Here is a 14,409-nt window from a genome sequence, read left to right on the forward strand (position 1 = left end):
ATGGGCCCCCCCCCCCCCCCCCCCCGGCCCTGAGTACACAAATTTTGTGCACCAGGCCTCTAGTATAATAATATTTAGTAAAATAATTACTTCTCTAACATAATACAAAATAATTCATTGCCATTAATTCATCATGTAAATATATTTAAGGATTAGAAAGCATGACAAGCTCATAAAAAAGTAATGCCATTGAGTACCAATAGGATAATATAGAACTTAGAAGATTTTCCCTTTAGCATCTCACAGAAATTAAGATGATTTAAAACAACAGAAAGGAAAATTTCTGTATGTTCTTTTTATACAGGGGGCAGTACTATTCCAACAGTCTCACAGTCAACATTGCCCAAGGTTCTCAGTCTTCACAACCGAGAAATGGATAGAAAACACAGTCCCATTTTAACAGGTCATTGATTCACTCTAGGTAAATCAAGGCTGCATCCTAGATTCCTAGCTTCGTGTTCACACGTCTGCATTAGAGAGCTTAATACATGGTATGTATTTCTGGTAAACAAAACAAAAATCTACTACTTGTTTTGAAAATGACTCTGAACACAAAGTAACATAACTTGTGACTGAAGTTGAATTTACTCTCATGTTTTACACAATTTTCTTACCCATCTTCCAAGCCATTCCTGAACGTGCCAGAATACATCTTTCCATCTGGCCACTTCAAAACCCCTCTGAAATGCATAAGCAAAGAATAATACATGTCAAGTAATGTCTCAGATAATCATTCCTTTCTCAGTAATTAGACTATCATCCTCACCCCAGGCGTAAATCTTAAACATTTTCACCTTCCATGAGGCTTCCCTGAAAACCAGCGTCCATCATAGGTTGCCTCCTTCAGGCGAGGATCCTTGTAGAAAGTGTATTTAGCACTGCGTGAAATGGGCGGCTCCTGCCTCTGAATGCTGCCGCCACCTCCATAAGGTGGATGATCAGACGCCCCCCTCAAAGCCTGATCCACAGCTTGGCTTATAGCCCGTAGCCACTTAGTCTAGGAGCAAAAAAAAAAAGTGTCAATAAGCTTAAGGCAGTAACTCATCACGCATTGCGTTAAGTCCTGCTAGCTGTCCTTGGTGTGAATAATTTTTATGCCTTCTAGTGCTTTTCTTATTGAGTAATACTGACTGGCTCTTGGAATTCACTGCTATATGTTTAAAATTAAATCACATTAAAAAAAATCTGTAGTCTTAGTTTAATGAAGATTTATCACATAATTATAGATCATGAGCCAAACAAGAACAACCTGTATCTTGTTTTTACTATCATAAGAGACAGGAATATCGAAGTCAAAGATGGAAAGCACATAGCATAGTGGACTCACCTTTTCCTGGGGTGTTGATGAAATGAGAGTGAACTGCTCCTCAGGTGTAGTTATCTTTAAGCCATTCCTAAAACATTCATAAGGATAAATACCAGTAGGTATGAGAACCTGTCATTACGATTTCAGTCCTCCCACATGAAAAGCAACTTGTTTATTTCAAGAGGAGCAGAAGTCAATTAAATGTGAATGCAGCCATGGGCGGGTTTTCCTCCCAGAGTGGGAGAAGGGCCACCGTTACTTTGCTCTGTGTTGAATGATGGGGATGTGAGCAACAGAGAAGCCCTCCATCACTTATGATCTGTCATGACTGTCACAACAGCTCCTTTACTATCTCCACGCTGGGAGGGGAAGCCTCATTATGCAGAACGGAGAGGCCTCCTAAGCCTTTTTTCACAGCTAAGGGAACAACCAGGGTAACAGAGGAGAGAATTAGGGTAGAGGTGGGGGTAGGGGGCACACTTACACACCACCCGCTTCTTCAGAAAGGGGCTCTGCCCAGATGGTGGCCAAAGGGAAAACATGGTGTGTGGAGAACTGAAACAAAAACATGGAGACACATCTGAGAAAGCCCATGTTCTGTGCTGCATAACCTGTTTCAAATGGCTAAGTCCACATGGTGCCACTATCTCAGCCAAATAGTCCCCATAGCAAGGACCCTGTCACATGGCTGATACTCACTTTCAAGATGTAAACTAAAAAAGCTCCCTGAAATCTGGCTCATACTAGAAACGTAAGCTAAGTATTCTCTATCATTCAAGTTTCAGCGAAATCACAACAGATTTTAACACAAACTGATGGTATAATTCTATATAATAAAAGGCTAATATGCAAATAGACCGAACGGCAGAACAACCGAACAACCAGTCACTATGACATGCACTGACCACCAGGGGGTGTGTGCGGAACATGCGGGCATTGGCCTTGGAGGGATAGTGAGGGGGGGCGCCAGACCAAGGCAGGGTGCTGGTCGCTGTCATAGGGGCGAGACTCTGGTGGTTACTGAAAATTCTTTGCTTCTGCACACTGCGGTCCCGCCCGGCACCCACATCTGCTGCCAGCGCTTGCCCGCTCACACTGCCGGTGCCCGGCACCAGTCCTGATCACTCGGCGCCATCAGTGCGTGGGAGTGGCGATGGTGGGAGCGGGGCTGCCAACAGACAGGAGACTGGGGGGCCAGGTGGGGTCGCGGAAGATGGGCTGAGACCCGCCCCCTGTGCCTACCTCAGCTTCATGGTCCACAGTTCCTTTCAAGGTGCATGAATTCATACACTGGGCCCCTAGTTAAATAAGTAGCGTACTCCATTTTTCAGTGTTTTTTAAGGTGAGGAATCCAGCCTACCTGGGCGTGGACCAGGGCATCATTAAAGAGAATGAACCAGTTCACAGAGAACCTCCCAGCATGCTGCAGAGATAAGGCTCGGTTACTGCTCTCACACAGCAGTCGGCGCTCTGGCTTCCTTAAGGAATCCTGGAATTAAAAATAAATACAAAGTCAAATCACCAAAATTACTTTAATATGCAAAGGGAAAATAAAAAATATACAAAAATACATTTAGGGAAACCTGTTGGTCCTAGCTTAGCTTGGTGTTAAACCTAAATTTAAATGCAATCCAAATATCCCATAAAATTAGCAACCAAAGGAGATGAAAAAGATTGAAACAAACAAAAGGTGAGACACATGTTCAGAGAGGATTCCTAGGAATGAGGAAAGGAGATGTTTAGAACATCCATGGCTGTGGTCCTTAGACCACCCTTGAAAAGGGGTTCATTAAAGCATTATCACCACAGTGAGTGAGGAATGGAGACAATGGTGGCAGCTGTTATGGATATGCCTGCTGTTAGCTGAGGTAATGGCAGTTGGCATGGTCTACTTACTGTCATTTTCCCAGGGAAAGTCTTCCAGAAGCCCAGTGTGTATTCTGCTTCCTTCCTTTTCCTGCCGAGATGGAGAGCAAGACACTCATAACAAGAACTGGAATCCTGCAGTTTCTGGTATTCTGGAGATGTCTAGAGGCCAATGTATCAAAGAGGGAAAACAATATAAAACAATTGTCCAGAATCTGTAGCCTCCGTGTGGTGCAGATACTTAGTATTAAATTTAGGGAGGAAATCCTGCTGGTATACTAAATGGAGCTGAGCAAAAAGCAGAATGGTTCCAGAAAATTCTGTAACGTACAGGTACATAAGAAATAGAGAAATAACTCCAGGGGGAAAGAAACAAACACTGGTAATTATTAGTGAGTAGAGCAGCAGAAAACTCAGGATAGACTGGGAATTTCCAATGTCTTGTTCTCACGTCCCCTCCATTTTGCGTATGTGGGTTATATCTGTTGATATTTACCATATTAGAAGGTACAATTGAGAAATAAAACTATCTTTAATTTACTTCAAATCCAGTAACATTTTCTTTTTTCTTTTTTATTTATTCCAGAGAGGAAGGGAGAGGGAGAGAGAGATAGGAACATCAATGATGAGAATCTTTGATCTGCTGCCTCCTGCACACCCCACATTGGGGATCGAGCCTGTAACCCAGGCATGTGCTCTGACTGGGAATCGAACTGTGACCTCCTGGTTCGTAGGTCGATGCTCAACAATTGAGCCACGCTGGCTGGGCAATACAATATTTTAAATAAAAAATAACAAATTTTCCAAAACAAAAAAAATTTTTTTAGTGAGAAAAGTGGCATTGTTCTACATTTTTTCAAATTTCTTTATCATCTGGCTTAAAAAATGATAGCTGCTACTGCATTTAATCTTTTACGGTTGAAATATATGAAGAAAATCTTGCTTTATAAAAATATATTGTTGGGAAAGGAAGGAGTATTTTAATAGTCATTTTAAATAATTGTGGATATTCTCCTCTAAAACAGGGTAGAAGAAACAAAAAAGGTATGTGATTACATAGAATGTGGACCCTTGAGACTGGAAATAGAACGAAACAGGGTAGAAGAAACAAAAAAGGTATGTGATTATGGAGTCTGTATTTTTTACATAGAATGTGGACCCTTGAGACTGGAAATAGAACAATATTACTCTTTTAACAATTCCAAATTTTCTAGGAGGGAAGGTTTTCAATTAATTGAGGATATATTGAGGTAATATTTGTATCTCATTGGGTTATTTGTGTAGCTCAAATCTTCATTGTTAAAACTAAGCCAGTTTGGGTTAAACTAAAGAAATCACCTACAGGACCCCAGTAGGATCAAGTGTAGAAAGCCTACATCAGTTCTTGGGTCACTATGGAGACTGAAGTCTGTCCAGATCAGGAGACACAGAGTTTAACAAGATTAAACTATAAGGAACCCTGAAGTCATCATGGTTTCTCTAGAGCCCTTAACACAGGAAATGAAATGAAACTGTACATTTCAGTACAACATCAAAGGCGAATGTCTTAGGACCAGTTTTATCATACACCCACATCCTAGAGCAGTGCTAATTTTCTAGGATTCCACCTAACTAATTTTATACAGAAAGTAGACCAGCTAACATATGACGAAATCCTGTAACACTGTGATTTCTCATAGCATATGCCATGGTGACCTAAATACCTGGTATGAATCTACCATGAGTCCAGGCCAGGTGGCAACTCCACTGCCTTACAGGTGTGTGTTGTTGATACAGAGAGCCAGGGTTTGAAAGCTCTGTGTAACTTGTACTCGGTATGCACTCAGTAAACTTTAACATCTATTGAATGAATAGCACTCATACTTGGCTCTCAGTTTCATAACATGAGTACAATTCATCTCAATAATATCCTGAGAGGAAACTGAATCCACCGCAAAGAAAACTAGATTTACCTACAGCTATACATTTTTCTTTCATTTCCCTGAAGAAAAATAAAGTTAATTAAACTATAGCCTAAATATTAAATTAGTGGAATTACAGGTTGTAGAGTGGCATAATCCAAACAAACAAGCAAGCAAACAAACAAGCAAGCAAACAAACTATGACCCTTGGCTTCCCAAGTGTCCAAAGTGAGTATATATGGGGCTTACCACTTCAAAACAAGTAGCAAGCTTTAGCAAAACTTCTGCATAATTATGAAGTCGTCTAGTTGGCAAGAAAAACAAAGTATTCAGTATTTCTATCAACTGGATGTTTTCATCAGTCACTTCTGATAAATCTTGCAACAGCTCCTGGTTTTTATTTAGGAAATCACTGGAGGTGGAACAAAAATAGGTTAAGTTAATCATTTTGGTAATGACAACATGCATGATAAGGAATAAAAATATTTCACTAGATTCTACCTTTCTCAGAATGCACATTTTTAGGTGCTATGGAATAGTAGACGATAAATACAATAAAATAAGCCAGATATAATTAAAAGAGTTTCCCTGCCTACAAGATGGAATTTTTTAAAGTATGAAAAGTAGCAAATGGTAGCAATAGTAACTCCATAATAGAGATGATTAATCTCAGACTTGTGCTTCATGTTCTAGGAAATAACTCATGCAACCCACAGTTTCAGGGGATAATTGAAGACCACCTAACATCATTACCTATTAATTTCTAAGCTAAAAGTCACAGCAAAAAGTGGCAAGACTAACTGCTCTAATCAGTTGTGCTAAACAGAAATACTGGAGGAAAAACAAAACTCTTTGCTCCACCAAAATTGGCATGAAATGTTAAAATACTTCTAATTTCTTCCTTTTTTTTCATTAAGTGTCGGTCACCTAATAAGAGTTTATTACAGGAGAGTAATAAAGCTATAGGTACCAGTACTATAACGAACAGGAAATAATAAAGCAAATTATATGCAAATATTTCAATGCTGAGATCTTCTAAAGCATTTCAAACTTCAGCCAACATTTAATTTTCATACTCAATTTTATATATAAGTTCATTATTAAAAATTTACTGCAAACTTTAATGCTGGTCAGTGCCCACTGAGACTATGCTCACTAGACTGAATGCTTTTATAAAAAAGCAAGAATTCATGTGCCAGAATAATAATTATCTGCCACTTAATGAGCAATTATTATGTGCCAGGCCTGACTACTATACGGGCATTATACTACAATTCTAAGCTACAAGGCCTCAAATAAGACAATGTCACACAAGACTATAAGGCAAGAATGAATCCTTTTATGATCCCTTAGAGAACTATGAAATAAAGAAATGTTAAGTCAGAAACTATGAAATGTTATTGTGGAAAGATGGAAAAATGTGTAATAACTTCCAGGAACCCCAAAGTTCAATGGCACAAACTGGATTCTTTATAACGCAATTAAGAGAGAGTGCCCTGGGGAACTGGCCCAGAGTTTTATTTGTACTTGGCTGTGTGACTGTTTCTGCTTCTGCCTCCATGTTGTGCTGCTGAGATGTCTGAGGACACTCGCTTAAGCTTGTACAAGTGTTCTGCTTTGACCTGCTCCCGAGAGAAGGCCAAATTACATGGCGAACACATACTCTCTCTGACCATGTTTCTCCTGAATGCCCAGTACTAGACAGAAATGTCCCAACTCTTGTGAACCCCATTAGTTTTCAGGATTTATTTCCTTGCTTATAGACTTTCCCCAAAGGGGCCCTGGTATGCTCTCAGGAAATCTGAACCAGAAACTGCTTAGCTTCTCTTCTCTTGGGCGTTGTTGATCTAATAGTGGTAATACTGCTCTTCCCTTACATGGCCAGGTTTGTACTAGTTACTAAAAAAATAAATATATTAAAGGTAGAAACAACCCAAATGACTATCAACAGATGAATGGATAAACAAAATGTATATATACAATGGAATATTATTCAACCATACAATGGAATAAAATTTTGGTATATGCAACATGGATGAACTCTAAAAACATTATGCTTCAGGAAATAAGCCATACACAGAAGGACAAATATTGTATGATTTCTTATAGAATAGGCAATTCATAGACAGAAAATAGAATATAAGTTACCAGGGGCTGTGGGGAGGGAGAAAAGGTAACTTATTGTTTAATGGGTACAAAGTTTTTGTTGGGGATAATTTAAAATAAGTCTTGTTTATAGGTAACGGTGATGATTTATAAAACATGGGCCAGAGAAGGGTACAATTAGGAAGGGTAAAATGATAAATATTATGTTATGTATATTTTACAATGATAATAACGATGATTATAAACTCTATATAATGATGAACCCACCAGACTAGCCTGAGGTAAGCAGCTAAGTGATAAACCAGCTAAGTGGTGAGAGCCTGAGCCTCATCATCCAAGACCCACACTGCCACGTGGGCTCGCTAGTTATGCTCTAGACCAGCCGTGGGCAAACTACAGCCCGCGGGCCGGGTTTTGAAATGAATAAAACTAAAAAAAAAAAAAAAAGACCGTACCCTTTTATGTAATGATGTTTACTTTGAATTTATATTAGTTCACACAAACACTCCATCCATGCTTTTGTTCCGGCCCTCCGGTCCAGTTTAAGAACCTATTGTGGCCCTCGAGTCAAAAAGTTTGCCCACCCCTGCTCTAGACTCTAAAGTCTAGAGGTTCTCAAACTGCTCTTTTAAAATGAATACTTTAAAATAATTTCAAATATTGACTTGATATGAATGATAACTGGAAGGTATCTGCTTACATGGCAGGCTTAGCGAGCAGCTGGAATCCTCCCATAACCAGGAAATGTGTAATAGCTGTACAATACCTTGAGCAAAAAAGAAAACACATGTACATTAGTGTTCAAGTGCATATTACTTCTTCAGAGTTTTCAAACAAGCATGCGGAACAGGTACTTCTTGGCATCTCTCCAACGAGTTTCAGCATTTTTATGATGTCAACATTCATGAACTATAAAGGACTGAAGAGAAGGGCAGGTTATGTGATAATCACAAAATCAGGGGGGAGGGAAAAGCCATCTTAGTATAAGATGCTAACATAGTAAGAAATTTTAAAAAACACCTAAAGCTATAGGTGTTTATCTGGTAAGATAAATGAATTTATCTGGTAGATAAATGTTAGTAACTTAACAAATCTGAGAAAATATGATTGAACATGGTCCCATGCACCAAGAGGTCACCAATTTGATTCCTGGTTAGGGCATATGCCCTGGTTGCAGGCTCGATCCCTGGTAGGGAGCGCGCAGGAGGCAGGCAATTGATGTTTCTCTCTCCCTCTCCTTTTCTCTCTCTCTAAAAAAAAAAAATCAATAAGAGCATATTAAAAAATGGTTACAATGGTAAAGTTTATGTTACATATATTTTACCACAATTAAAAATAATTTATAAAATTCAGAAATAGCCCAGCCAGTATGGCTCAGTTGGTTGAGCATCATCCCATGTACCAGGAGGTCATGGTTCGATTCCCAGTCAGGGCATGTGCTCGGGTTGAGCGCTTGACCCCCCCAGGGGGGCGTGCAGGAGGTAGCCGAGTGATGTTTCTATCTCTCTCCCTATTCCTTCCTCTCTCTGAAATCAATAAAAAACATATTTAAAAGTAAATAAAAAATTTACTTGCTTCATCTATCTGAATAAATTATGTTAAAAAATAGCCCAATGTATCAAAATAAAAAAAGCATTTCAAGCATAAATTCTGAAGTATCAGAGAAGAAAAAGAACTGAAATAGATTGCACTGAATATAAGTCAAAAAAGAAAAAGTATACTACTAAAAACTGAAACCTTCACACAAACAAAATTTAGCTCAAAAAAGTAAATTGGTTTCAAATTATGTTATTTTCGTGTCTAAAAGATGATGAAGTTAAAAGAATCCAACCAGGGTCTTTTCCTCTCAGACAATAGCTTCAGATATATTATACTTTGCTTAGAATTAAACTCACATACATCCACTTGCTCGTATATGCTAAGTCCAAAAGGAAATACACTAAGATTATTAACAATGCTTATTTCTGGGTGGGAGGATTATGGACGACTTCAAATATCTTTTTGACTATCTTTCCTTGTATAGTTGTCAGTAACACACAAACATTATTTGTAGTGTAAATAACCCAAACAGACACCAACAGCACTTGAACCCCTGCGCCGTGCTTTCCCTGGCTCTGCACTGTGCTGCCGTGGCTCGGAGCTGCGCACAGAGCCTGGCACTGAGTGGCTATTCAGTCAAAGGAGAAAGCCTACACTTCAGATGAACAGTAAACGCTAACAGACATTAAAATAACACTTAAATTATGTCTCACATCACAATGCCAAACTATAAATTAAGAAAAGTGAGAAGTATTTAAATTTTCAAATACACTTGGGATAGTTTACTTGAAAAACATGCAAAGAGTCTTAGATAACTACCCTTGGTTTTATTTAAAGAACATCTTTGTTTTAAAGAGAGCTTGGTCTTTAAACCCTCCATTTACACCAGTGGAAAGCAGCCCTTGGAACAGCTCCACATTTGCAATCAGTAATCGGTCTTGAAATAATTTGTTTAGTTACTTATTTCCTCAAAGTTTAGTATAATTTACTTAAGTAAACAAGTTTGTTCTCTAAAGGGAATGTTTATATATTCATATTAATTACAGTACACTTTATGCTAGGATATAGAAGAAAATATGAGAATTGTTTTTAGAGCTTTTTTTCCCCTTAGAAAAAAAGTAAAATTTTAGCAATGCAGAACTGTAGTTGTCTTAAGATTAAAATACCACTTTGCAATTTCTATTACCTTATATCACTCTCCCTAATCTAATCTCCTCTGATTAAGGAGCTGTTCTTAGCAGAAAAACCCTGCAGAGGTTGAACATGACACGGGACTGGATACTTGCTCTGTGTAACTATCCAAGAAGAGGCTGGCGTGCTTCAGAATGACCAGGCTGCTGGCTTCCTTGACCCCTTGAAGGAAGCTGCTCAGTGAGGCTCCATGCTGCCCAATTAGGTAACACAGCTTACTGAACCGGCTTGCCACTTCCTGCAACAGCTGGACAGTACTTGCGGTGCCCAAATTTTCTGTAACAAAATGATGACAAGATAACCTAAAGATTCATTTCCTGAGTAACCCCTTACAATTAGGATTATGAATTTCCCTTTTCCTAAAGTATTCTCAACTGTGGAACCCCAATAATCACAGAGTTAAAGAAAGCAACTTCAGAGGCCACAGAATCCAGTCACTGAGGAACTTGCTCAAGAAACCCTCACAGAGGCCCCACAGATTCTGACTCAGGAGGCCAGGGTTAGGATCCCAGGATGGGTATGTTAAAAAGAAACGTTTTTGCAGGTAATTCTGAAGGCTCACCAAATGTGAGAACCACTGAGCTAACCCAACTCTCCTCTCATTTTGAAGATAAGTAATCTGAAGCCAAGAGAAGGGGATTACCTAATTTCACACAACTGGTGAGGGACAGCCAGGAATTAAACTCACTTCTATAGTTACAGCCTGGTTAACATTTTCAACTTTTTTCAGCTTATTCTTTGGACAAGCCCAACCCTTCAGTACAGAGAGGGCAATCCAAACCCTAGACCACCTGGGCTGCTCTAAACTTTACAGAGGGCATCAGGAGCCTATGTGCTCCTCCCAATCCGGAGCTCCTAGCTTAGGACTGCTCACCGACCGTGAGGTTGACGAGCAGACCAGGTGAGACCAACACGGAAACTGGCCTCACTTGGCAGCTTTTTCTTTCCTGTCAGAGCAACCCTGAAAGCCTGCGGCTTGGACTGCTTCCTCCCCTTGCCACAGTCCTAGGGTACTGGGCCCACCCACTGAGGGGGAATTTATAGAGTAGGGGACTCTACTACATTCAAAAAAGCAAAATACCTTTTTTTTTTTTAAAATGCAGAGTCTCCAACATACAGAGGAAACACTAAGTTAGTTGTTTGAAAAGTAGATGTTTTCCCACTAAAAACAATGAGCAATGATCTATACAAGCCAATGTCACCTCACTGTGGAAAAGCTGATGCACTAACCAGGTAGACTTTAGTACTAGAATATTGGCCTGAATTCTGAGTCCGCAGAGGGGCCCACGGAGTACAGGAGAAAGACAGAGAAAGAAAACTTCCTCTCCATTTTCTGAGTGCAGGGCCAAACCTAGAAAAACTTTGAAATAAGGCCTGGCATGGCTCAGAGGTTGAACATTGACTTATGAACCAGGAGGCCACCGTTCGATTCCCGGTCAGGGCACATGCCCAGGTTGCGGGCTCCATCCCCAGTGTGGAGCATGCAGGAGGCAACCTTTCAATGATTCTTTCTCATCACTGATGTTTCTCTCTCTCTCTCCCCTCCTCTCTGAAATCAATAAAAAATATATATTTTTTTAAAAATCAGATTTAATTAATTCATGCTAATGTGGGATAAGACCCTAGCACTCTTACAGTTATCAACAATTTCAAATGAATCTCTACTTGACATAATTCTAGGAACCATAACAAAATAAGTGTATAATATATCTTAGGGCTGGTGGGGCTAGAGTATTGTTTGGAAGTCTAGCTCCTAGGATCAACTTTCCCAAAGCTATTTCTGCTTCTCTGCCATGAATATTCCGAAAGCTCCATTTTCTACTTCCACAGCAGGAGCTCCGGGAGTGGTAGGACAGGGCAGCGGCAGCTGGGCCACTGAAAACGTGGGAATGGTTTGCAAGGTGTTGACTGCCCGTGTACAAAAAGAAGAGAATGGAAAGCAAGGAGTAAACCATAACGCAAATATAGGAAGAACAGGTAAAACAAGAGTGTTCTACTTACCTAAACTGAGAAGAGGCCTGAGAATCTGAGATTTGATGTCACTTAGTTTTGAATAAAACCGTCTTTCCGTAGCAGCCAACTCATGGAGACTGGCAATATACCCCATAATGTTCTTGTCCACCAAGGCTAGATAGCTGTCTCTTCCGGCTGCCACTCTGCTTATATATCCAAGCTAAAACACGGGACAAGAAAAGATTAAAGATAAGATATAATTTACTAACAGCAATTTGGACACTGCAGCTGGCTTATATCAGCTGGGGAGAAGCCAACTGGCAAATATTCAGGAATTTTGAAAGTTGATAATGAAACCACTGGTAGCTTGAAATAGGCAATAATAAAATTATAAACAAAAATGGCAAAGACTACAGGAGCAGGGCTTTTTGGTTTTGTTTTGATGTTAATTTTAGAGATGGTTTACCAGTACACCATAGTTATATATGTATATCTGTACCTATAACTAACTACATACACTATACTTTATTGCCAAAAACCCTTTTATTTCATATTATATGTGTTTAGTACCACAGACACACACCCTGAATATACAAAGATCCAAATGATGTAGATAGGACTCCTTTTTGCATAAAATAGGATAAATGAGAGCAGAGAGGATTCTGTGTTATAGACCAAAATAACAAAGGTCTGGGAGTTATCTTGCCTTTTAAAAGTACTTTACAACATAAAGGGATTTTATTTAAAAATGTACTTCTTTCATTTATTCATGACACCACTGAATAAAAACATTCAATGCCTTTATTCACATATGCCTATTAAACTAGGTAACCAAGCTGCAGACCCAACGGACTATTAAAATCCCATTGTAACTAAAGAAACATATTAGAGCCTCATCCTTTTCATCAGGACATTTCATCCTTATCTGGACTGTGGCATCCTGGGTGGGGAATGTGGAAGCAGGGCCAACAACCACAAACAGTCAATTAGTGTGTCTGGAGTAACAGGCTATATATAGGTTAAGAGCCAAATCTCAGCCAGTGTTGCCTTCAGCAAGAAAGATCTTGTCCGGGTACATTAACAGCTCATATATATAGCCAGAAGAACACCAAGGATAAAAAACAGTCCATAAGATAAATTATTCAATAAGAATAAGAAATCCAGAATGAACTAGCTTTGAGGGTTAATTTCCTTGAGGCATATAACCTAAAGGATGTGAGTTACCTTAGTGGGGGTGAGGGAGGAACACATCAGAAACAGGCCAATGATTTAAGTTTATGAAAAAGAATTAGAAAGTAGGAAAGCAAAGAAATTCAGATCAACAAATGAAAAAGGGATAAACAGTAGTACATAAAGTGAACAGCTAAGAGAAACAGGGCACTGTGGTGGCCTGTCAGGCTTCTGGGATTTTTACTGCCCACTTAGTTAAAAATTCATCTCTAATTCACCTCTAAGAGATCCACAAATGCAGTCAAGAAACTTCGCTGCAAAGTGTACTTTTTAATATTTCTACATGAAGGTGTTAATTCAACAAAAAGTATTTACTATGAGGATTCAGCAATACATAAAGAAATCCTAAAATCCCCACTCTTATGAATCTTACAGATAAGGAGGACAGACAATAGACACATAAATAAGTTAAATAGTGTATTAGACGGTGATATGCGCTGTGGAAATAAGTCAGAGAAGGAGATAAGGAGTGAAAGAGAGGATGGGAAGGGCTTGCACAGTAGTGTAACACAGTAGTCAAAGATACTTAGTAACAGGCATATGCACAAATGACAAAGACAAAGCATTTCTCGTGTGTTACAGAATGTGGGCCTTAGGATCCAAGTCCTGTTCACCTTACTACAGGAGAGAAGTACTGGAGCCTTAGTACCACTGGGATTCTCTGGAAGGTTGTCACCTTCTGTAAGGTCCTGCCGGCCACTGTAATACAACCCAGGCTGGAAGTCTTCTGTATCCACTAAAAACAGGGAATAATCCTGGCCTGCGGCTACACTCCAGACTCCATTGTCACTCTTTACCTGCAATGACAGCAAGATATTGTCAGTCCAAAGTGAAGGAATGAGACAGAACTTCAGCTCCACAGGAACTGAAATATTAGGTTACTTATCAAGTGTGGTGTAGTCAGTCATATCTCAAAGGGCAAATTTTCCCAGCAATGTACTCAACCAAATGCAGAACAAACAGGGGAAAGAAGGAATCCTTTGTTAGTTTTAAGTTTAGAACTGGATTGTTTTTTATAACTTAGAATTCGGGAATAAGTTGCTATAGAAGTTATCAAGTTCACAAAAGTACCTTTGCAAGACGAGGAACAGTTGTTGGAAAATCGGAATGCCCAAGTTGGCCAAAGGTATTGCTACCCCATGAGTAAACCTATTAGAAAACCACAGGAAAGTAGGTAAGAGTTGTGAATCTAACTTTGCATGTCAATTCTGAGTCTTTAACACATATATTATATATATATATACATACCAATAGTTACACATAAATTACTTATACTAGTCTTTCCACAAATTACTTATACTAGTCTTTCTAATCTTT

At 39.3% G+C, this 14,409-nt stretch overlaps 1 protein-coding gene across 6 annotated transcripts in view; it reads right to left on the minus strand.

The window, feature by feature from the left end:
- The window catches only part of ALS2 (amyotrophic lateral sclerosis 2 (juvenile)), a 58,857-nt gene that overhangs the window by 16,743 nt on the left and 27,705 nt on the right, over positions 1-14,409 (minus strand). For 4 of the 6 annotated variants that reach the window (XM_014528782.1, XM_005858229.2, XM_005858230.2 and 1 more), the window contains exons 8-19: positions 14,164-14,241; positions 13,707-13,889; positions 11,911-12,082; positions 10,005-10,185; positions 7,880-7,945; positions 5,323-5,485; positions 3,203-3,334; positions 2,667-2,795; positions 1,791-1,861; positions 1,328-1,394; positions 795-997; positions 615-680 (exon numbers count right to left, since the gene is read on the minus strand). In XM_014528782.1, the coding sequence (XP_014384268.1) occupies positions 615-680; positions 795-997; positions 1,328-1,394; positions 1,791-1,861; positions 2,667-2,795; positions 3,203-3,334; positions 5,323-5,485; positions 7,880-7,945; positions 10,005-10,185; positions 11,911-12,082; positions 13,707-13,889; positions 14,164-14,241 (1,511 nt within the window). Of the gene's footprint in view, positions 1-614; positions 681-794; positions 998-1,327; positions 1,395-1,790; positions 1,862-2,666; positions 2,796-3,202; positions 3,343-5,322; positions 5,486-7,844; positions 7,946-10,004; positions 10,186-11,910; positions 12,083-13,706; positions 13,890-14,163; positions 14,242-14,409 lie in introns of those variants that run through there. The other 2 variants (XM_014528789.1, XM_014528791.1) reach the window with 2 other exon arrangements.

The sequence above is a fragment of the Myotis brandtii genome, unplaced genomic scaffold, assembly GCF_000412655.1.
Source record: "Myotis brandtii unplaced genomic scaffold, ASM41265v1 scaffold1162, whole genome shotgun sequence".
Taxonomy (NCBI): Eukaryota; Metazoa; Chordata; class Mammalia; order Chiroptera; family Vespertilionidae; genus Myotis; species Myotis brandtii.